Source organism: Lissotriton vulgaris, chromosome 12, assembly GCF_964263255.1.
Source record: "Lissotriton vulgaris chromosome 12, aLisVul1.2, whole genome shotgun sequence".
Taxonomy (NCBI): domain Eukaryota; kingdom Metazoa; phylum Chordata; class Amphibia; order Caudata; family Salamandridae; genus Lissotriton; species Lissotriton vulgaris.
In genome coordinates this window covers 746,176,003-746,200,760 of record NC_141700.1, presented here as the reverse complement: position 1 = coordinate 746,200,760, position 24,758 = coordinate 746,176,003, and the positions used below count along the sequence as shown (strand labels likewise).

Genomic DNA, 24,758 nt, shown 5'->3' with positions numbered 1-24,758 from the left:
TGTTATTTTCTAGATGTTTGCATAGTTGGTTATTTATCAAGGATTCCATGATCTTTCCGAACAGTGACAGGAGGGAAATTGGATGATAGTTGAGAAACTGTTTTGGGTCGGCAGTGTTTTTTTTAAGATAGGTCTGATTATTGCCTCTTTCCAGTGAGAAGGTACTGTAGAGTGGGATAATGAGAGGTTAAGGATTTTGGTCAGGTTGGGGAGAAGAGCCGGAGCAATTTTGGATAGAGTTTGAGAGGAGGCCGGGTCGGCTGGGGATCCAGATTTAATTCTGTTTATCGTGAAGGCTACTTCTTCCTCTGCAAATGTGTGGAATTCCTTAACAGCAATGTATGTGGGATAAGACTCGTTAACTGTCTCCTTGGGTAATGTATCAGTTAGGGTTGTGTTATTTTGGATGGGGGAATGTCGTTAATTTTGTTGGTAAAAAAGGATGAGAGAGAGTCGACCCATTCTTGGGTCTCAGTGGGTGAAGGCTGGCATGATGGGGGATTAGTGAATTCCTTAACTATTATGTATAGTTCGTTGTGTTAATTCACTGCCTGGTTTATCCTGTTTCCCAGATAGACTTTTTTGGCTAAGGCTATATAGTCCATATAGAGCTGGTATGATGTTTTTTTTTTAAAAACAGATTTTATTAGTCTGCACAAATAGAAATGCAAAGCCCCGGGCTATGGAGTCTAATGCACACATCAATAAAACAAATATAGCATAGTCAGACAGTTTTTTGAGAAAATAAACGAAACACCCCCCCCACCCCCACCCCAACCCTCCCCCAGGTTGCGCTGCTGCCGGACTCTAGACCACTATAGAGTTGGTATGATGTTTTGTATTGTTGTCTGTCTATTACATTTTTTGTGCGTCGCCATTTGCGTTCGGCTGCCCTGACAGCGAGTTTGGCAGTTTTTAAGTCTGGTGTGAACCAGGGAGAGAGTTTATTAGGACATCTAGTCAGCTTTTGAGGGGCAATAGTGTCTAAGGTCGTGGTGATTGCGAGATCCAGATCTATTGCTTGCTTGTTGGGCTCAGCGGACTCAGTGATGGGGGGAGGAATAAAATGAGTGGAAAAGGAATCTAAGCTTATCTTGTTCCAGAGTCTTCTCAGTGTCAGTTCTTTCCTGGAATGGGGTTGAGTTGGGTTCATGTGGATGTGAAACCTGATTACATTGTGGTCTGACTATTGGACTGGGAGTAGCTGGTTGATCTCTATATTAGGCAAATTTGTGAATAGGAGATCTAAGGAATGACCAGCCATGTGAGTAGGGCCTGTCCTCAGAAGTAAGCTGAAGTATGGTTCGTAGGGCCCTATATGTAACTGGTGCCAGCCTTGAAGGGAAAGAAATGTCTGGAGTTTTCCCACCACAGATAGTTCTGGAATTTCCTTCATTCCTCCCTGATAAACTGCACAGGGTCTGGGTTCACAAAAGGCTAATGTGATATATTTTACATTTATGCTGAAGCAGCTTCTTTGAAAAGTAAATTGGGCTGCTCACAGTTTCGCCTGATCCCATCCTGTCAGGATTGCCAATCCTGTCAACATCTAGTCCCCTTTTGTGTTACTGTCTGGGAGGAATATACAAAGGGCAACTGCCAATTACGCCTTGTCATGTGACCAGGACACAGGCTGCAACCACCAAATGGTTAGGATAAAAATATACAAGCTTTCTAAAAGTGGCACTTAAGAATTGTGGCTTAAAATCCTACTGTACCATTAAAAGAGACCCCTAGTTTTGTGGAGCAGCCGTATTACCAAGGTGCACAATGCCGGAATGTAGTTGCACAATTTTTATACATTGTCAATTTAAATTATTGTAAATTATTATAAATGTTTTTATACTGTTTATATCCTTCTTATTTTACATTCCAGACTAAGTAACTATCTCAGGTGTCCATGGGATGCAAAAAACTGTTTGAATAGGTTAAATTAACCGTCATCTTATCATACTGCTCGATGGCAGAATGGAGTCGCTAAATGTTCTGGTCCTATTCTCATTGCGGAGATTCCGCTCCAAGTGTGGAGACTCCTCCAAGGTTGCAGGGCCTCCGCCACGATTGCAGAAATATTAAACCTTGTTTTCTGTGGCATGTTACCAGTTTGGTTCAGTTAAAGCTGTCAACAGTTATTCCACTGGGCAAAACAGCTTATCACAGGGGAGTCGACTACTATCTATACTCAAGAAAGGAGGAGGATTGAGACGTTAGTGTTTTGCGGCTTGGTTGTAATGATATTTGCTTATTTCACCTTAGGGATGACATCAGAGCAGAGGGCCACAGCCATATTTAATGAAATGGGGCTCAAGTTACAACAAGTCATAAAGGTTGGGAATGGAAATATTCAGATTTCTTCCACTGAATTGCAGGAGGTCGGAGGCTTGGTTTAGTGTTAGCCTAGCAAAAGAATTCACGTAGAAAGGGCTAGAGAGAGGACAATGAAACATCTTTGGTATTTATGATGGGCCAGGTCCAGGCCTTGTTCAGTAGGTAAGTGTGATGCTAAATTACCAAAAATTAAGAAATTAAACATGTTCATATAATTTAGAATAAGGTGGGAAAAAATGTCTTTCCTGATTAACCCAATCTGCTACTGATAAATGAGATTGCAAACTGTTGAATTGATATAGAAAGAAACTTATGTATATGAAAATACATATTTTTAGAAAAAATCCAGCTACCCACTTTACCTTTAACAGACTCATCCCTTGGCTAAATCCTAAAAAACACACTCCTACCCCTTCCTCAATTTGCTCCACCTACAACAAATCCATCCCCTCTCCATTAAGACACCCCTCTAAATAGTGCCATTTTTTAAATGTCCTCCTGAGAATTTTTCAATTGTCTCTTGGCCCCTTCTCAGTCCACCGAGGCCCTTTAGAATCTTATGGATGTGAGTCTTGGTGGCAGTTGGTAAAGGGCAGGACTTTCTGTATAGGAGTCAGCAGGTGTTCCTATTCCTGGGGCTGGCCGCTGTCTGGTAAAACAAAATAACCTAGGAAAGACACAAATTGTACACACTACAAGCAAATATTTGGATACCTTCAGTCATTTTCTGAGTTAGAGAGTAAGTGAGTGCTACTGTGTAAATAAGGTACAGTCCAAGACTTGGGATAGATTTGACTTTGGATGGGTAAGGGCATTATTGGAAGGTAGAAGATGGCACCTATGCAAAGGTTGGCATGAGAAGAAACTTTGGGGTAAGGCCTGGGAGAATTATGACACATGCCATGATAGAAGAGGTAGGCATTGGTGGGCGGTGGGCAACAAAACTCTTTTACCGATTATATTAAATATCTGAGAGACCGAGACAGATACATAAAAAGTATTCCTGGATGAAATTCAAGTAGTTTCCTTTGCTAAAACTATGTGAAATGCCCAAAAGATTATTATCACAGTATGATACAGTGGCCTTTTTTGCATGGTCACCGAGAATTTCACGTATGGAGGGTGCTGGTATTTTTGACTCTGTGCACTGGGAAACTGCTGTCTAGGCCCCACTGCACAAACCCTGACCCCTAAAACATGGTTAAGTTAGCTAACTCCCAACAGGCTTGCTTAATTTCTTAGAAGGACATTGTATATAGAGCAGAAAATTTGAATGTTGTATTAAAAGTTTGATTTCATCTCTGGGCTGCAACTTATTGTGCCATCCACTGGTGTGTAAGGACAACTTGGCTTCAGACCAACTATTGCAGTCCTGCTGTTGCAGTTTAAATCTGTAGTCCAGCCTTCCTGATTAACTTTCCTTTTAAATGTTCATAAGCCACCTACTATGGAGGCCTTGTAACCAACAAGATAAGGTACATGTTATTTAAAAATGGGACATCAAAACATTTATGGTAACCATGTTCCTGCAGTGACAGGCCACCAAGAGCTATTTTCACTGTGAAAGACCTTGGATGTCCTATGAGAACACTGGATTATGGATTAAAATATTAACTCTGCTATCTCTAATTTGAGACCAGCTAGGAAAAACATGAAACAACTGTTTTTTTTAAACCAAATCCAATAGTGAAGTTGAATTTTTATAAACATTTAAGCAAATACATTTTAGAAAGTTACCTTTACCCTGTCTGAAGTTCCTGGAAGCTAGTTTACATTAGCACTCCAGCTGCAGAAGCCAACACTTCATGGTTTGTAGTGTTGGCAGCCAATCAGAGTGAAGCTCATGCCCGGGAGGGTTTGCAAACCGCCCTTGGTGCTCAGATATCGATATTATTCTTTTTTTAAATTTCTCACAAACTACTGAATGGATAAACACCATTTGAAAATAAAGTTCTCTAAATGAACCAAGGGCTACGTTCTTGCCAAATTTGGTGTAATTCCATTCAGCAGTTCGGGCGTAGCTGTGTCTAAAGTTTCCTGAAGGAAATTAACATGTTTTGGGATCCCTTTTTACTCAGCCCCCGGTTGATGAATCACCCCAAAACTTTCAAGACAGGAGCTGACCGGAGCACCCCATTAGTTTTAAAACTTTCACAAAGTATCATCAACCAGCGCCACAAATATTGACAATAGAAAAAAACTTTTTTAATAGAAACAAGGTCCTAACTGTAACTACCTACTGGCAACGCCCATAGGTTATATATATATATATATATGTATTATATATATATTACCTACTGGCGGTCGGCAGTAGGTAGTTATAGTTAGGATTTTTTTCAATGTTAAATCTCAAAATTCTATTTGGAATAACTTTGGCGCCGGTTGACTAATCTGCCTGAAAATTTCCTCAAAATGGCCTCGCGGCGCCCTGGTCCTTCCCTAAAAGTTTGGGGGGGATTTGTGAAGCGGGGGCTGAGATAAAAGGGGGGTCCCAAAACGTGTTTTCCCCATGTTAATTTCCATAGGGCGGTCAACCTCACTTTTAGCCCGAACGGCTGAAAGGATTTCCACCAAACTTGGCAAAATCGTAGGGACTGGTAGCCCGATGTGCCTTTGCTATGTCTCAAGATATGTGCTTCAGTGGATTTCGAGTAATTTAGGTTCAAAAAATTATATATATCTATGACAGTGCCCCGGTAGGCGCTCCGGGGAGCGCTCCGGGCGCGCCATGCAACTTGCGCGCAGAAAGCTGATTGGTTCTTGGGTGTCTGTAAACATTCAAAACAGTCCGGAGTGGCCGCCATCTTGTGTCTCGGTAGGATCGAGACACAAGAGGTGGCCAAAACAAAGGGGGAAATGACCATAAGGGGGCAGGGTAGACCCCCGCCTGATCCCCTAAGTTTGATGTGGGGGCTATAAAAAGGCCTCGCGGGGCAAAAAAAAATATATATTTTTTTCGATTGTCGCGGAGGGAGCGCCCGGTACGCGCACCGGGGAGCGCACCGGGAAGCGCACAACAGAGAAAAAAGAATGCCAGAGTTTAAAAATTTTGGGCAATATTTTGTAAATGGGAGGTAGTTCTGAAAATAACTTTTTTTTAAATTCTTTTTGTTGTTTTATATTTTTTTTATTATTTTTCTGAACATTTTTTAATTTTTTTGTGTTTTTGAACAATTTTATATTTTTTGGTTTTTTTTAAGGGAACAAACAAAAAACAGGGAATTGGAAATGGCTCAACAGGAGCAAAAAAAAAGAAAAGAATTACTGTTTTCTTTCCTGGCTGCATTTGTGGTTGTCTATAGCATTATTTATTAAGGTGACGATAAGTTCACCATATTATTATTATTATTATTAAAACCATTTATTAAGCGCCTGGTTACCCAAAAACAGTGTGTCCCCGCGCTGAAAACTGCACAAAAAAGCATAATGTTTTGCCACAGAAAATGCAAAGAAATTTGACCTTGCCAAATTTTGGCTGAATATTTGGCACCATTTGGCGTTCTTCAGGACCAGAAAGTGAGGGTACTGAAGAGGAAGTGCTGGCCACAGGGGGTGGGTTGTTCCGAAGTTCCTGGACTTCAGCCTGGGCTAAATTATTGGGATGCCACCTCTCCATGTGGCGGATCATGGTATAATTACCAAAAGAATATTTCTTTGAGGGATTGCCCCTGGAGAGAACTTTGTCACAAATAAGACAGGTGACTTTGGGGGCGTTCACCTTTTTTTGGTCATCTGGAAAAGAAAAAAATTGCCAAATGAAGTGCACTTTAACGTGCCTTTGTTTTGGTTCTTCTAGGAGGAAGCGCCTTCGTTGTTGATCCTCCTCCTCTTCTTCCTCCTCGTCTTCTTGTCCTCCAAGAAACTGTGATGGTGGACCTTCTTTTCTTGGTGGTGGGGGTGGTGGTGGGGGTGCACCAGCTGCAACAACAAGTGATGCCATTGTTTCCTCCAAAATAGCTCTTGCTCTCTCAATGAAGAAAGTAAGATTGAGGAAAAAAGGAGGGGGCTTTCATTATTTGGAGAAAAAAAATGATGAGAACCAATGAAAAGTGTCATTTTCAAGTCACATGACCCGATGCGCTTACGTTACGTGCTCCGGCGCGCTTACGTTACGCGCTCCGGGCCGTGCCGCGGAGCGCTTCCGGGTGCGCTTCCGGGTGCGTTTACGCAGCGCATCATAAGATGCATCACGCTTACGCGACGCATCACAATGTTGTTTTCGATCGCAACATTGGCGCTAACGGGACGCTTCAAAATACTACGCTTTCCGGGCCGCTCACCGGGGCGCGCACCGGGAGCGCTCCAAGAGAAAAAAAAATTACAATTAAAAAAAAAAAAATTGTAAGGACTGGTAGCCCGATGTTCGTTTGCTATGTCTCAAGATATATGCTCCAGTTGTTTTTAAGAAAATTAACTTGAAAAAAATATATATTGGCCTACTTTGGGCTTTATATATGTTAGAGCCCAAATGTAGCCCAAATGTAGCCCAATGTAGCCCAATGAAGCCCAAAGATGGCCACCAGAGACAAAAAAATACAAATGTAGCCCAAATATCAGCCAGATGTAGCGCAACTATAGCCCAATGATAGTATGTACCAGAGTGTTCTAAAGAACAACTAGAGCGCTAACAGTCTTACTTACAAAGTGAGACTTTTAGTTAGGAATTAGCATTAAAAAAACCTTTGAAATTCACTGAAAAAACCATAGGTTTCACACCAGTTATAGTTAGGAATTAGCATTTAAAAAACCTATTAAATTCACTGAAAAAACCATAGGTTTCACACCAGTTATAGTTAACTGGAAATTTTACTGACATAAAACCATTGAAATTCCCATGTTATAGTTAGTTGGACTCACTATAACTTGCGCGTGTAATGCACTGCTGATGACATCACATATTACATCACTCATGACATGGTCAGTGACATCACTCATGGCTTCACTGATGACACCATCCAGTGAATGTGTGCCTTTCTGAAAAATAAACATGTTTTATATATGTATATGTAAAGGTCCATGGAAGAATGAATGTTTAAATAAGTGTCTTAATGGATGTTTTAAAAAAAAAAAATGATTGGTTAACTGGCTTATTAAGTGTATCATAGTGAATACATATATTAGCGAGTATTGTTTCAATATTTAAATGTTTGTATCAGTGTTTCACTTTGTGTATAAGTGGGTGCATGGGTTGGTGAGTAGCTACATGTGTGTTTCTATGGGTTATTAGATGTTTTTTTTAGTATCAGTATAAATGTCTGTATTATTTGGTGGGGGTGTTACTTAGCACACAGATGCATCAATGACTGACTCACTGTTTGTATGTGTTTTGAAGACAGCATATGTGCCGGACTGTATGGGTGAATGAGTGTGTATATGTATATGTTAGTAAGTGAATGACTGTCTTACTAGTGTCTTTATCAGTAACTTCATATGTTTTAATCTAGTATATGTTTCTCAATGTAGGTTGGGTGAGTGTCAAGGGTTTGATACAGATAAAAGCTATCCATAGTAGGGTATTTGTTTTTGAGCTGGCATTCACTATTTTGGCTTTCTGTCAACAATTGTATAGACATTGAACACTGAATTCAATGAGTGTTTCTCGTGTATCTGGTTGATTGGTAATTTGATCTATGCTACCTGTAGAGTGTATGATATAGGCTCAATGTTGCATATAATCCCCATTTTCAACATCTAAGTGAGTTGTTTGTGTTGTGGCAGTCGCAATGGCTGATTTTCTCACGAGCTATTGTGTACTTACTGTCAGGTCTATAATGTTATACTAATTTATAGAGCAATATCCGTGAAAGTGAAGTTTGAATGATGTAATCAGTGATGTCATCAATTATGTAATTTGAGATGTAATCAGCGATGCCATAAATATGTCATAAAACATAGCATGAGTAATAGGATATCAGCAGTGCATGGCAAGTGTGTAAGTTATAATTAGAGTTACTGCTGAATTTCTTTTTTATTTTGTTTAAATCATTATTATCACTGAGAAATTCACATAACTATAATTTTACTTTAACCTTTAGTTGTTTCAGTAAATTTCTACGTATTTTTTTTTCAAAAACAGATGTTTTTTATTACACCTATCTATAATTTTATTCTAGCCTTTGTTTTTTTTTGTGAATTTCAAGGTTTTTTTTGTAAAGTAACTCAATTGTTTATGTGAGTGTTTAGTAGAATGACTGTATTAATATGTTGTACTCAACATTATTTTACTCCAAGAATGTTTTTTCGTATAATAATAAAATAGGATATGGTTCACAGTTTGCATAATCTTTGCAAAATCTGTGTGAGTATTAAACAGATAGATATACAATAGAAGTTGTTTATTTGTTTGGTTATTGTAACTCAGATATCAAGCAATGTCACCAGCCAATCTTTGTTTAAGGTGTCATAACTTCCGCGGGACACTCACAAGATCATATAATGCTAAATTTTATAGTCATCTATTGTATATGTTTCTTTGTCACGTTTTCAGGCATTATTAAAAGCTAATCTATAATAGAGTAGAGAATAAAAGATAGTGAATATTTATTTATTTTTTAAAGTGATGGCTCTCATGAGACATTCACAGGAGCTGCATACACAATCCCCTGGGTGGACTCCGGAGGGCTGCACTTCCTGTTCTGCTCTTGGGACAACCAAAGGGACATGCGCACTTGAAAAGTGCCCAGGCAGCCCGCCCTCCTCTCTGTTGCCCACTCAGCAAGCCCCGCCCCATTCTTACCATCGGATCAGGACGGGGATGAAAAATCAAATGGTAATAAACTAACCGTGGCTTTTGGGGGCAATTTAGGTGGTGGGACAACAATCCTCCGCTCTCACGGAGGAGCAGCCCCTGCTAATGCAGCTGGAGGGCTGGAATGTATTGTTTTTGTATTCCTTAACTGCGCTTATTTAGTCTACCTTGTTATTTTATTGCTAGGCACATACAAGGCATCTATTTTAGAAACTATAGATCTCCAGGATTCCCTTAGCTGAAATAATCGCACGTCCCCGAGTTGTATTTGATAGCAGAAGGCACCATTCCCACTTAGAATGTGGTCAGTGATACAAAATTTGAAGAACATTGAAGATCCACCATGAGACAGTGTAAAGGGGTGTGCTCCTGTCCATCCACTTATTTGAAACAGCTTCAGTGTGTCTGCCCATTTATGGGAAGATGGCCAGTGGGAAGGATTAACTTTCTGCCCCTATATTGGAAGATGTTCAGAGAAAAGAAGATCCTAACTATATTTCAAGTGAAATTAAATTGAGTTTTTAGGCCCTGGCCATCTCAATGGATTGCAATTGGGTCTGTGGATGCAGCTCAAGATAGACAAGTATTGACCACTAACTTGGGCAGAACCTGGGACGTGGACAATTGCTAAGCCAGGTCACTAAGGCTCGTATTGTCATGGATTTTGCATCAAAACCATGAAGAGGCGATTACATTTCAATGTTTATTCCAAGAGCTGTGAATCTTAACAAATAATAGGAAAACCAGATCTTACCTGCCATGGTAGGAAATGCATTGTGTCTGCACAAGTCCCCCGGTGGAAAGGTCCTGCTCCTGGTTTACAGGAAAGTAGGTCCTGCACAGCCAATGCAATGGCATAAACAGCATTGTAGGTTTGATAAGTAAATCTTGCACTAGCAACATCTTTGTGGTAAGCATACATGCTTTCCAGTTTCTCTTGTCCAGTGCATGGCTTAGTTAAGTTATCCAAGGCACTGAAAGGGGATTTCAAATCTAGCCATTTACAGCCAAAGGTTTCTTCCCAGAACTCTTCAATAAAGATATCATTCAGGGACCGCAATGGGTTGAGGTTGCTGATATAGGTCTTAAAACCAGGGATTTCCTCACTGTGGCTTTCAATTCCTATGGTCCCAGCAAGAAGCTTTGAGTATCTTTCCATGGAAAAGAGGACAGACGTTGACCATCCATCACTAGCGAGCCATATCTTCCCAGTTATATCCTCTCTCACAAGTTCATTCAACACAGGAACAAGATCAATGTCATTGGAAAAAATAATGACAGCATTTGCAGTTGAGGTTTTGATCACTTGAACAATATGCAAGGCATTCTTGTCAATTCGACTTGTCAGGATATACTCGGAAAAATCTATGCAAGCCCCTGCCTTGACCAGTTCCTCCTTCAATGAAGTGAAGCCATGTTGACCATAGTCACTGTCCTCAGCCAAAAGACCCACCCAAGTCCATCCAAATGTTATAACCATTTCAACTAATCCAGCAATCTGTGATTCACTACTGGGGATTGTACGAAAAAAGGAGGGGAACTGGTCCCGGTCACTCAGGAGTGGGCTTGATGATGAATAACTTATCTTTAAAAAGAGAAAAAGCATATACATTTAATATAGATATCCATTTTAAAAGAAAAAAGTCATGAAGTGATGAATAGTTATGAATACACACAGTCCTTTACGAACAACTGTCATACTTTTGGTGCGTCATTGTGGAGGTTCAACTCCATGCTGTATTGTTCGCAATGTTGCAAGGCAGAAACCTGTAAGAAAACAAGCTACATGTGGAACCTCAACACAAATTCTCCCCATAAGAAGTCTTTGAATTTGCTGTTAAAAATTGATAGCCTGGATAGCAATGTGAGATTCATCTGAAATAGGGATTTGTCATAGTCTGTGTATTCACTCTACTATAGGAAAAAACAGCCTCTTTCCTGTCCATTCTTTATTGTGATACTGACAGAAGTGAGCATGTATTTTCTCCAGATATCATTGTCCAGATATTAGGTACATGCTGATGCACAGGTAGGGCAAAATAATCGCTAGCACTTTGGAGGGAATGCTTTCCTCTCAAATACTTCCATAAACCATGATAAAAGGGTAGTAACCATCAAGAAAAAAGCTATGCTGTGAACGCCAGGTGAAAATATATGTTCTAGGCTAGACATCTCACTTCGGAGCTAATACATTCAGACTTATGAGTGAAGGAGATATTATGGAAGCAGTCCCATTTTGGACGGAGAGCGTGTGTGAGCGAAAGAGAGGACACGCAAGAAGGGAAGAGGAGAGGTGTAGAGAGAAGGTTTCAAGAGGGTGTGAGAGAAAAAGGAGGTTGGAGAGAGAAAGAGAGCTAATTTGATGGTCCATATATGTAGTCTAGACCTCAAACAAGGCCATCAATCTTACCTTGAGGAATGCATACAAAGCATCAGAATGGAAAACGTCTCCCTCCTATCCAAAAGGTCATATGTGATTTCATTTGATTTGAAAAGTGTGAACGAATGCCCAAAGGCATCAAGGTTCTGATGTGGTTACTACTGTGGGAGGAAAAGAAATGCAAAGTCCCATTCCTAGGGAGGCATTACATGGATAAGAGCCAGCTCATTAAAGACTTATGAAAAGAAAGTTGGGCTTCCAGTCCTATTTCTTTATTTCAGTCATTAAAACCATAAAAGAGACAACCACAGAATTCATAATTGATACAGACTGGATTGATTGAGAGGATCATTCAAGGGTTAACGTGATAGACCGGCATTAGGAGGAGGATAATTAATTTTCATGATAATGTATAATTGAGAAAGCTAAAACTAAACTGCTGGTGCATTGACAACTATTGTATAAGTCAGATTACCAAAGTCATGGCCCATACATTTGAACAACTAGAGTTGGTTACTCCATATACTTAAATGCTACTATAATTCAGGGTTGACAATAGACAAAATTTAAAATACATGAAATATAAAATAAGATCAGTTATTTACAGTATAAAATATGTAATTGAAAACTAGGATGCAGTTATGTAAACAATACAATCTCAATTTGTCAATCATGGCCGTATAGCGGTGGTAGCTGCGTTTCATTGTGATCGCCCAAGAAACGTCCGGAAATGTTGCGGTGGCACATGCGAAAAGGGGTCAAGCATCAGATTTTAATATGCGTAAGGCGTCTCTGGCGCTACAGGTCCCTACTTGCCTGCACACCAGTTTTAGCCATCTGTTCCTCGGTTATGCATAGGCTGTACAGGCAAAAAAAAACATGGCCTAGGATTCCTGTGGACATAAACAGGAAGGGCAGCCCTCAGGTTAGGATTTATTAATCTACCAAGAGTTGGTGAAGGTGTTGTTCGGTAGGCTGCCGTGCCTAAACTGTATATTCAGTTTCCTGTCGGCTGGCACCTTAATGTTGTCCAAATAGCTCTCAAATTGACAATTGGTTTTAAAATCAATTAAATGCATTTGTTAGGCTGCTGTGTTTTCTTGTCTGAAATTTATTCTGGTCAACCCACGCCCAATACATTAGTTTTTAGTGGCCCCTGGAATAAGATGGTGGTAGGAGGTAGCCTGATTGGGCAAACCAATGCTGGTCAGGAGAACTACATATTTATTCCAACCAATTTTTTGGGTGGTACCCAGAGTAGAAAACCTTGCTAACTGCTGCAGCATAGGGTGCCAAATCAGGTGTGGTAATCAGTCTATACCAACACAACAATGATCAAAGCTTCACAAGGTCATTGATGGACGTAATACCAAGGTTAAGCTTAAGAGCGAGGAGAGGAGTACTTGGAGGAAGGGATACCAAATTCCTGAGGAACTTATTTTCCGCAACTGCAAGGTGTTTTGCAGTTCCTGTGCCCCACAACACTGCCCCACAAAAAGCACTGCTCACAGCCTTGCAGCTGTACAGTTTGAGAGCGGGAGCCACTGGCTTGGTACCTGATAGGCAATGCACCCGCCTCAAGGCCCCAGTTATCTGTGATTATTTCAAAAAACCTTTCCTAGATGATTTTCCCAGGCCATTTACGGACAGCTTGATTCCCAGGTAGTCAAATGAGCTGACCCTCTCGAGCTGAACATTGTCAAACATCAAGGTACCCTTGAAGGATTTGTGAGGGTTCAGCATCGTTAGCTTGGTTTTAGTGGTGTTAATGACCAAGTCACTCTCATAAAAAAAAAGCCTTAAAATGGGTTAGTAATTTCTGAATGCCCATAGATGTTTTGGAAATCAATAAGGCATCATCGGCAAATAATAAAATCGAAATTTTGTGGTTTGCCAAGGAGGGTGCTTCAGCAGGTGTGAAGTACAAGAGGTCGGCTACCTGGTTGACATACAGGGAAAAGGCTAAAACACATCCCTGGTGGACACCCTGCTGGATCTTAAAAGGCTCATTGGTCTGCCCTTGATTCCCCCATCTCACCCGGGCTAAATTTCCTTCATGTAACCTAATTAAGATTTCCAGGATTGCCAGGGGCATTCCCATTTCCCTACGCACCCGCCAGAGTAGGTCCCTGGGCAAGAGGTCAAATGCTGTTTTTAAATCTATAAAAGCAAGGTACAGTCTACCTTTGCCCAACACAACCACCTTCCAGTATAAAGTAACAAGACGGAATTCTTGGTCGATTGCGCCGGTCTTCAGCCGGAATCCTACTTGGAGTGGAGAGAGGATAGCATTCTCATCCATCCAGTCCTGGATCTTGGCCAGGAGGGAACGGCAGAAGACCTTTTGGGCAAAATTCATCAGGCTGATTGGGTGGTAGTTAGATGCCATTGACCTGTCCCCTTTCCGAAAGATTGGAATTTACTTCAGCCCCTTTCCAGGAATCTGGGATTCTCGCCCTGCAGGCAATGTCATTGGCCAGAGTCATGAAGTATAATGCCCAGTTATCCCTATCTTCACAGAAAAGGTCACCGGGGATGCCATCCGGACCTGGAGCTTTTGCTGGTATAATGGCGTTATTGGAAGACAAATTTCCTCTTTAGTAAAGGAGAGGTTGCCTACTAGGAGGCCTATATCATAGGACAACTGGAGTCTGTCTTGAGTGTAGGTGAGGGAGTACAGGTCACTAAAGTGCTTGTGCCACTCAACAGCTGGAATGGTATTCGCCAAACGGGGCGATCTTTCAAAGTTAACCTTAGATAAAAGGGAACATACCATCCTGCCATCAGGGTGCAGGATGGCCTTCCAAGATTCGTCCCATCTCCTTTCCTCCCATTCCCTCTTCGCTTCAGATTGAGCCTCTTTGTATTCCTTTCTGTTTTCTCGTGTCCTTGGTGCATCCCTATTTCTGATTGCTGCCGAGAGTCTCCCTCTCAGCACCCTGAATTCCCTATTGTACCACATGTTTGAGCCCAACCAATAGTGTCCCCTGTTTTGAGCTGGCCTTGTGCTCGTGAGTATAGAAATAACTCTCCAGGTGATTGAAAAAATCACTATGCCGGATACTACAACTAGTCTGTGTGATCGTGTCATTGATTGCTGCTGACAGGATCTCCAGGTGCTTTAGTGAATCATTTTTTATTAATTTAGTCTTAGGTTTATCTGCCACAATCACCGGCCATTTGAGCCGACGTTTGTCATTAGTAGTGTCATTAGTGGAAATTACCTCCTTAGTGCTCAGAGGGATCGAGGTGACCCTCCCCTTTCATCCCAGGGGTGTCTGATTGTCAGGCTAAGAGGGTTATGGTCGCTTTCACAGGATGTGATGATGACCATATCCTATACCAGAGGCCATCGGGTCAAATCCACTAATAGATATCCTAATAGATATCCTGTTAGCCCCGTTCGCTTCACACAAGGTCACCCCCCTCTTTTGTCTGACTTTCTCTCATGCTTCGAACAACAGGGTAACCATTGCTAAGGAGCACTCACAGCAGAGGCACAAGGAGATGTGAGATTCCGCCCCTGGTGGTGATCAGTCCAACTGAAACACCAATCAGGATAAACACAAGGACATACCTCATCTAGAAACTTCCTCACTTCTCACAACAGTTACCTCAGCCCACCCTTCACCTCTGCTATCCATTAAATGACAATGCTCAGTAATACTAATCAGCAACTGCTTGCTAACACAGGCATCAGGGACTTTATAAGAATAGCACTTTCACCATACTCCTCACATCAGTATGTGGATCTCTACCATCCATGCTATTGGTATATGAGCAATACACTTTCAGTGTCTGAGAGCACAGTCCTCACATTCAATCCTGTGGAAGAACGGGCATGGGTTATCGGAAACAGTCTCACTAGCCTCCATTATGCTTGCTCACTCACACACACACCAAGTATATAGCATGGTAACAGACATCAATATGCTTAAAATGTAATTGGAAAATTAGCGCGAAGGACTGGGTAAGCGCATAAAAGCAGAATTCTGCATGAGTGGGCCAATAGGCTTCCATGCCCATGACTCAGATAAAAAGGTCTGACCAACCTGTTGATTCTCAAAAGAGGGTATGCAGCCATTTCTACTCTACATACCAAATCCAATGACAGAGAGAGCAGTCTGAAATGAGAACAAACTTGGTGCACCGCTTCTGGGCACAGTAAAATCTAGAATCAACTCATAGTCTGAGACAGGACTAGGCATCTGCACACATGCTAGATTATTTAGCATTTCATCAAGGCCAAAAATGACAAGTCAAGATATCAGATATATGCAAGCAGAGACTTAGCATATGAGACATGCCTATTTACCATGCAGGGGACATTACCGTTTCAACAACAGTCAAATCAGTATTGCTGTGGTTATAGGGTTTCCCAGGACATGGTCATGCTGAGGGTAACTTTGTTGGAGGAGATGTTACACGTGTAGTCTATGTTAACATGGAGATAGTGTCTTCAATGGAGTTTAATGTGAGGTAGAAAACGTTGTGGATGTGATTCTGTCTTTATCTCAGAGCAAGTGTAAGGTTTGGAGTTGAACTCTACTGAGTTCAAAATTTCTGGGCTGAAATGTCCCATTCTGCAGCCTTAAATTAGTAAATGCCTCTCCTACCATGGGATGGGATAAATAAAAGGTTTTCCTTAGGAGTATGATTTATGAAAAATAAGCTTTTATTAATGCTCCCATTTGCAAAATAAGTTTATGGTCTGGTACACAAAACTATTACAAGTTTCATACATTTGCTTTGATGGGTACTTGTTTGTCAACAAAGAAGGCCCGAAGTATCATGTTTCTAAAGAGGTGTGCTCAGCCAGGACCAGGCTATCTGTTTTTAAACCATTTTATTTGATTCTGTCATACCATATCCATATCTCAGTTCTTTTGAAGCTCAGGCCTATACACTGGGACATGTATGACGACCACATTGACTGAAATTGAATTGATGAAAGTGAATAAGACCCATAGATGTTTTATGTAGATACTAAATACTACTTGCCTGCCCGGAGAGGGAAAGAGAGCCCTCCTTCCCTACAGGAAGAGAACGTGTCCAGGAAGAAGTGAGGTCCAGCAATCAGAAGAGCAGACTATTGGAGTGTGAACCTTGAAGTTCCTGACATCATAGGCCCCCCAGACTATTCTGATGGTTCTCAGTGGGTCCAGCAAATTTGCAATAAGGTGATTGTCGAGATCCAGTCTGGGCTGTGATTGCATGAGGCCATTACACCTATGTGGGGTGGCATCTGCCTAATCCTGATTGTCCCATGTGCAGCTGTATCTGACAAATCTGATCTGCCCATGCAGAGCTGGATCTGCAAAATCATGATTGGCCCGAGTAGGGGTTACAACAACTAAGTTCAAGACAGGCCCATGCAGGGCTGCAACTGTTGAATATGCAATTGACCTATGTGGGGCTGCATCTGCTGAATTTGTGACTGACCCATGCATGGCCTGCAGATGCTAAATCCTTGACCAGCTCATGTAGAGCTGTATGTGTCCAAGTATCACAGACCATGTCAGTGACTTTGCCTGTTGTACAGCCAGCCCTGGCATGGTTTCCAACTGCCAACTTCAAGGACTCTAAGGGATGGTACTTACTAATGATACAAGCAAGTATGCACCATCTCAGGACTGCGTTTCAGAGTACCAGCAAAGAAGAATGTGAGCAACCATGCTGTTGAACTCAGCTCAGTGAAGGTACTCCAGTAATGCCTGCTGGTGTGCAACTGTTCCTCTGAGTGTGCAGGCTCCTCCCACGGGTACTGGACAGCCTGAAAGTGAAGCTGCGAGGACTGATTCACCTGTGAAGGGTTGAAAGACATAAGACTAAGTGTGCATACATATTGAGGGTGATTGAGCTGCACATTTACAAGATTCACACTATTCCTGTTTAGCCTTAGAGATAGTGGGGGACCACTCAGAAATGGAGGTAGTGGGATCAGTGATGGAGCAGGGTGGGTGCAGCACCTGCCAGTGTCACAGGAGGCACTGACTTGTTTTGATTCATAGTAATGGATATTACCGAGTACCATTGCATGATTAAGAGACTTTGGGCCAGATGTAGGAGCCCGAATACCGGTCGGTAACGGCCGAATTCGGCCGTTACCGACCGGTATTTGGGTTTCCAGATGTAGGGGACCTATATTTTACCGATTCTGTAAAGTTACCGAATCGGTAAATTTACAGAATCGGTAAAATACCGAATCGGTATATTTACCGATTCGGAAAAACCATATGTAGGTGGCACTCCTAAGAGTGCCACATGCCCTTAAAGGTCGGTATTTTACCACCCAATCCTATTGGGTGGTAAAATACCGAATTCAGGTGTGCATGCACATCTGTGCATGCACACCCGTGCACTGTGACACACAGACATGCCCTATGGGCATGTCTGTGTGTCACATTGCACACAAGTCCAGAATTGGGGTGCTAGAGGGTGTCAAAGTGACACCCCTGCACCCTTGCAGGATTCGGTATTTACCGATTCTGTAAATACCGAATCTGTATTTCACATTGATTCCTATGGGCTTCTAGGCCCATAGGAATCAATGGGAAATACAGAATTGGTATTTACAGAATCTGTAAATACCGACTCTGACAGATTCGGTAATTTTTTACCTACATCTGCCTCCTTCCAATTTACCGACTTTTAAATACCGAATCGGTATGACTCGGTATTTAAAAGTCGGCAAATCGGATTTACCTACATCTGGCCCTTAATTTCTTGAGAAGATGAGCACTGGGCTTGAAATTCACTTTATTGGGCTTTTTGATTGATCCTGAGCTCTGAGCTTGAACACCTGATGAGCCTGTGACTGTTCTTCCTCACTACCCTAAGAATCAAGTGTTAAAAGTCTTGTATGACAGGAACAAAGCATGAAGCACAGAAAGTGACTAGGTAAGAAATAGAGAAAGGGGCTAGGAAGAACCATGAAAAGGAACAAAAGAATAACCACTGATAGTGACCAAAAAAATCACTGACAGGAGCAACAAAAAAATCACATGCATAAACTTAAATAGATGAAACTGACAGCTGATGAAGAACCAGATTCCCATGGCTAAACGAAGAACTAAAGACATGGATTAAAATCAAACCATGGAAGAAGAAGCAATCACAAACATGGATCAATGAAAAATGGAACACAGGGACCAAGAAAGAACTAGCCAATGAGGCAACAAAGAATTTCAGAATAGACGTTAACCAAAAGAATTATCCACTGATAGGAGCCAGATAGAGGCATGAGAAGAAACAACAGCACACAAGAAACACTAAAGTGGAGCGAAGATGAACCACAAAGGCACAAGGACAGGCCCAAACTACACAGAGGAACTTCAGCATTGATCATGAAAGACCTACAGACAGAGATTAGGAATAAAAACTTACATTGGATGAGGAGGAAGCATAGAAACTGAGCACTAGGACCAAACTAGACCACAGAAAAGGAATAATGAATATACACAGACAGGGACCAATGAAGAAGCGCGTTCAGCAACCAAAGACTTACCATAGACTGGAACTAGTCAATAACCACAACAAGAATCAATGATAAATAAAAGGCAGGTACCACAGTTACAGAGTATGAGAGATTCACAGGCAGGAAGCAAAGAAGAGATGGAGAAAAGTCAAAGGAAATTGTACCACCGTGAAGGACTGGGTTTTTCTAAGTCCCAGCGGTGCCAGGGACAACACCTGAAACCTTCGTGGGTTACCTGTTCCGGCGTACAAATGACAGAGACACGGGACACTTCCTTCGGCGTCAAAGATTCGAGGTTTATTTACTGCAGGGAACACAGAAGTCACAAGAAGTACATAGCATATAGGTTCATGGAGACTGCTTCGAATTGTATCTGTGTATCGCTCCTTTTATACAGTGTTTCGTCATATGAAAACATGGCAAACAAAAGGTTACAACCCGGTTCCCACAGTAAATTTCATAGGGGGTCGCTTTCATGTATTCAGGGCCTCGGAACATAATTACAGTAACATTGCCGGTTTCCAACTGTAAAAGTACATCTTCTCACCATTAGTACATTCCATTCCGACAGTAAACGAATCAAGGAAGAGTCAGAAACAGGTGCAGAGGAAGACGAGGGCAGTCAACAGATTGAAAAGAGTGTAAGGGGGTGCTATCAGAAACACGATTGCAGGGATCAAAGGAGACGTGCTTAATGAATGCACAACTGAGACAATAGACCGGCACGGCAAGATGAGCCTCGAGCGGGCCATCTGCCTTGCAGTGTCATCCCCCTCGTCATAAAGATACCCTCAAAGGAACGCGTGTCTTCCGCAAGAGTTTGGGAATCCCAGGGTCGCGAAACGGACTGTGTCCGTTCGCTGGCTACTTGAGGGCAAGAAACAAAATGGATGCCGTATCTAAAATGGAAGCCATGGGTTCAGATGAAGAAACCCACGAAACAGACAAACGGTTTAGGTTAGCACAGCGAAAGCGCGTACACCCACTAAACTCGTCATTTGCGGTTCATAGATACCAGACTCGACCATATTCGAGCGAGTCGAAAACATCACTTACAATTGTCACGGAACCTCAGACGCTTCTTTTGCCCTCATGTAGGCAAGCACTAGTCGCAATCAGAATCGATCTCGATATTCATCAGACCATCCAGATGTTGCTGCAACATTATTCTATCCATCAATGCTTCCTTGGTAACAGGTGGCCGTCTTATACACGTCGTAGCGCAGAGGCCACATAAGGCAGGACCACACTGCACACAAAGACAACACGTGAACAGAAATGCTACAACAACCCCAATGATCATCAGAATTTTCCAACCCCACGTCGACATCAGGCCCCAAAACCACCCTAGTTGCGTCCAATCTCCTACGTCCACGTGTATTGACTCGGAGATCTTATGCAACTTGGAGATGGCTTGATAGACAGTTGGAGCGTTGTCAGGAATGAAAATGCAGCAACTCGAATGGATCACCTTACATACTCCACCTCTATCTGCAAGGACGACGTCTAAAACCATACGATTTTGTAACGTCATAAGCCTGTCAGCCTGAAGCTCTGCTGTGATATTACCAAGGGCACTTGCAGTGATATTAGCGGTTGATTCCACCACTCGAGTCAACTGTCTCAGGTTCCTACTATTGATAATAGGTCCCCAAAACGGCAAGAAACCCTTAAAGAAGTCTCCTGCTTCTTGACCGGCAGTGTCCTCTTCGCTAATCACGCCTCTCACAACTCTAGTCTTGTGATAATCCGCCCCAACAGTAAAGGTCGGCGGCAACAAATTCACAATATAACATGTGCCTGAGAAGTCACGAGGCAACCGTGTATATGCGCGGTCGTAACAAACAAAGTAAGTACCCTTGGCAGTCAAAAGAACAGGGGAAGAGGCCGTCGGCAAAACATACGTTTCGGTACATGCACTCCTCCCGAGCTGAGCTCGCGGGCTTCGGCCGAGGCCTTTCAGACAGAAATTACCGAGATGGGGTACGATCCAGATCGGAGACGAGCTTTTAAGCTGCCGATCACCCACTGACGTGCTGTACTCAGCCTCACTCAGATCTCTGTATGCTCGCACCTCTTCCTCTGGGATAAGCGATGCGTCAAAGATATCCCTATCTAAATCGGCAATCACTCTTGCCAAAGGCTTGTGGTACGGGCCAGGACCATGATCTGCAGTGCGTGGCTCTCGATGGGGGTAGGAATCTAATGCGCTACGAAACATTGTTTGGAATGCTCGAGCTGAACCCTGGGAACTGTAAGGAAGGACCATGTACGGAATTCCCCTATCAGTGGTATGTGACATTAACCCACACACCCAACAATTGGTAGTGTTCATCACCAACTGATGTTGATGAAGGAGCTGAACAAAGGAATTGTTCATGAATTCCGCACGTATAACCTGCTCGTGTTGTGGTAAGATGTAAAAGGAGTGAGGGGAAACAGTGGTAGTAGGTTTGGATTCAGAGGAAGGGGTAGGTGAAGCAGAAGGCAATAATGATTGTATCGCATAGTATACTCCACCCACCAGTAACGGAGAAACAGTTAGGAACAATAGGAACACCTGAAACATAAAACATTTGGTGCGTACAACTCTATGCAATTCGAATCTTTGTGCTTGAGTCTTCTCCACTTCCAACAACTTTGAGAATGCCATCCCCTAAAACCGTCCGCAACGTTCTTGACGCACTTCGTTCTGTGTAGCAATGGTCAATCCCCAGGAGTTCCCAGGAATCAACGGCCTCTGACCTAGTGTCAGGACCTACTAAACAGAAGGAAGTACCCGCACGGCCCTACGGTCAACCCGGATGTTTTAATCCAACAATATATACAAAATCTCCTAGCTGTGGAAAAACACACATATGTGGAAAAGAACTCAAAAATTGATGTAAAAACCACAGTATTTCAAATAATGTTCAGAGTGATAATGGGGGTAACGTGAATTTCAAAAGGAAAAAGCAAAAAAAAAATTTTTTTTATTAGTCTCTAGTATTGGAACGAAGAAAATATCTGCTTCTTCCAGGACGAGTCTGCTCTTCGAACAATGGATCGGATTGTGGAGCAGAGTCCTGTCGGTCAGACGATAGTTCAAATCTTGAATTCTCCAATGGCAAAGGTGCAACAAAATTGTCTGGCTGCACTGAAGTATCTCCCACAGGCTGAGCGTCACTGAACGGCACAAAGTTCGGCAAAGCTTCCGTTTCAGATGCGGCAATGCCAGTCCTCACCCACGAGTCCGCTGGTAACGGTATTGGTACCTTTTTGGTGTGGGTGGCGTGCACCCAATGCTTACGGCCCTCCAAATGAACAGCGGTCCTCGTGGCGAGCAACACTTGGAAGGGTCCAATAAACCTTGGCTCGAGATTTCGCGTCCGGCCAAAGTTTCTTGTTACCACTCAGTCTCCGGGTTGGAGCTGGTGGCCTGGACCCTCCGTCTGCGCCGTCAGTGCTTCAAAGACCTGTTGATGAATTAACCTCAGTTTAGCAGTCAGATCATGAAGGTAAACAATTAGCATTGGATATTCAAGATTTGTGAATGCACTGGGTCTAGGAACCCCCCAAATATTTGCAGGACGGCCGAACACAATCTCATATGGGCTGAGCCCTACTCGAGAGTGTACAGTCGCCCTAGTGGACAAAAGAGCCAAAGGCAAAGCGTTGGGCCACGAGAGACCAGTCGTAGCCTGAATCTTTGCGAGTTTTAGTGTTAGAGTACCATTGTACCCCTCAACCAAACCTGCTGACTGGGGATGATTGGCGCTATGGAATTTTTGTGTAATTCCAAGGCTTTTACACACAGTTTTCATCACACTCCCCACAAACTCACTTCCGTTATCAGACCATACAATCCGTGGCATTCCATACCGAGGGAAGAATTCCTTCAGTAGGACTTTCGCTGTAGACAGGGCAGTATTATCTTTAAGAGGATAGGCTTCAATCCATCGGGAGAATGCGCAAACCACAACTAAAACGTATTTTAGGTTATTACATCGCTCCATATGGATGAAATCCAGTTGTATTACCTCAAAGGGACATGTAGGAGGAGCAAAATGGCCAGGGGGTGTAGGGGTGCCCTTGCCAGGATTGTACATCATACATACCATACAATTCTTAACCAATCTCTCAGCACGCTTAGCGATACCATCATTCTTCCATACAGGGGACAACAACTTGCAGATACCTTTCGCACTAATATGTGACAAACCGTGTGCCATGGTCACGACAGCTAGCACATATGCATCCGGCAACATCCATCTCTGATTCTCCGACAAATCAATCCAACATCCATTCGCATCCAATTTTCCTGTGCTCTCCTTCCACTTGGTCTTTTCAGTTTCGGTGGCCTCATTCTGAATCGCTTTCACACTTTCGACAGTATCCTCACACATACCAGTTTCTGCAGGCCACCATACCGAACTCATCACATACATTCTAGTTGCAAGGTTTCTCGCAGTCTCCTTAGCAATCTCATCAGCGAACGCATTGCCACGACCAACATCATCCGTCACCTTACGATGCGACCTGCATTTAATAATCGCCACCTGCTTAGGCAATGTGAGTGCGTCTAAAAGATCATTCACAAGCTGTCCATGCTGGATCTTCGTACCATGCGATGTCATTAAACCTCTCTCTCGCCACGATCGTCCAAAGCTATGAGCAACACCAAACGCATACTAGCTGTCGGCAAACACATTCACCCGTTACCCTTTTGACAAAACACACGCTCTTGTCAAGGCAATTAATTCTGCCGCCTGTGCAGAATTCTGATTCAATCTCGCAGTTTCCACAACCGTACTCAACGTTACCACAGCATACGCAGTCGTCACATCACCATTTGGCAACTTAAAGCACGAACCATCCACATACAAAGTACCATCGGGGTCTTCCAATGGAGTGTTTTTAGGTCAACACGACCCTTTGTTTCTTCCTCAGTTCGCAAATAACAATCATGTGGTAATACCTCGTCTGATTCCATATTAATTGGCAACAACGTCGCCGGGTTTAGAACATTGCAGCGCTTTATTTGAATGTGACTTGCCAAAAGCGTCAACTCATACCCAGACAAACGCGCGCTCGTCAAGTGGTGGGTTTTCGTACGATTCAAGAGAGTGTCAACCGCGTGCGGAACCATCACCGTAAGCATATTATCCATGACCAGTCCCGCAGATTGTCGGATGGACACCGCAGCTGCCGCTGTTGCTCTTAAACAACTCGGCAATGCTCTAGCTACTGGGTCCAAGGTCGAGGAAAAATATGCACATGGACGCTGCTTACCGCCAAATTGCTGCGTCAAAACACTCAACGCACAACCTTCCCTCTCATGAACGTATAGTGTAAACGGCTTACTGCAGTCAGGAGTACCTAACACAGGGGCCGAACACAACGCATCACGCAATTCAGAAAAACTTTTCTGACACTCTTCCGTCCATGGCAAAGGAGTTGGGACATCCTTGCACATGAGGGCTACCAATGGTTTCGCTAGCAATGAAAAATTTGGAATCCATTGCCTGCAGTATGACATGATACCTAGAAAGGCACGCACATCTCTCTGAGTTGTTGGCACAGTCATTCGAGCGATCGCTGCAATTCTCTCTGGGGTCAACCTCTTTCCCTCCTTTGACAATAAGTGACCTAAATAGGTTACTTCTTGGCAACAATATTGCAATTTAGAAGGTGACACCTTGTGATGTAAGTCACAGAGATGCTGCAAGAAAGACACCGTAGCAGTTTTGCAAATTTCTCGTGTGTCCGCAGCCACCAATAAGTCATCGACATATTGGATCAAGGCCGCACCAGCCGGCAACACAAATGCATCAAGTTGACTCTTC

The 24,758-nt window shown here is 42.8% G+C and overlaps 1 protein-coding gene across 1 annotated transcript in view; it reads right to left on the bottom strand.

The window, feature by feature from the left end:
- Positions 1-24,758, bottom strand: part of LOC147678552 (extracellular calcium-sensing receptor-like) — a 71,139-nt gene that overhangs the window by 7,063 nt on the left and 39,318 nt on the right. Inside the window, exon 3 of the mRNA XM_086945687.1 lies at positions 9,831-10,661. Coding sequence (XP_086801813.1) covers positions 9,831-10,661 — 831 coding nt within the window. The remainder of the gene's footprint in view (positions 1-9,830; positions 10,662-24,758) is intronic.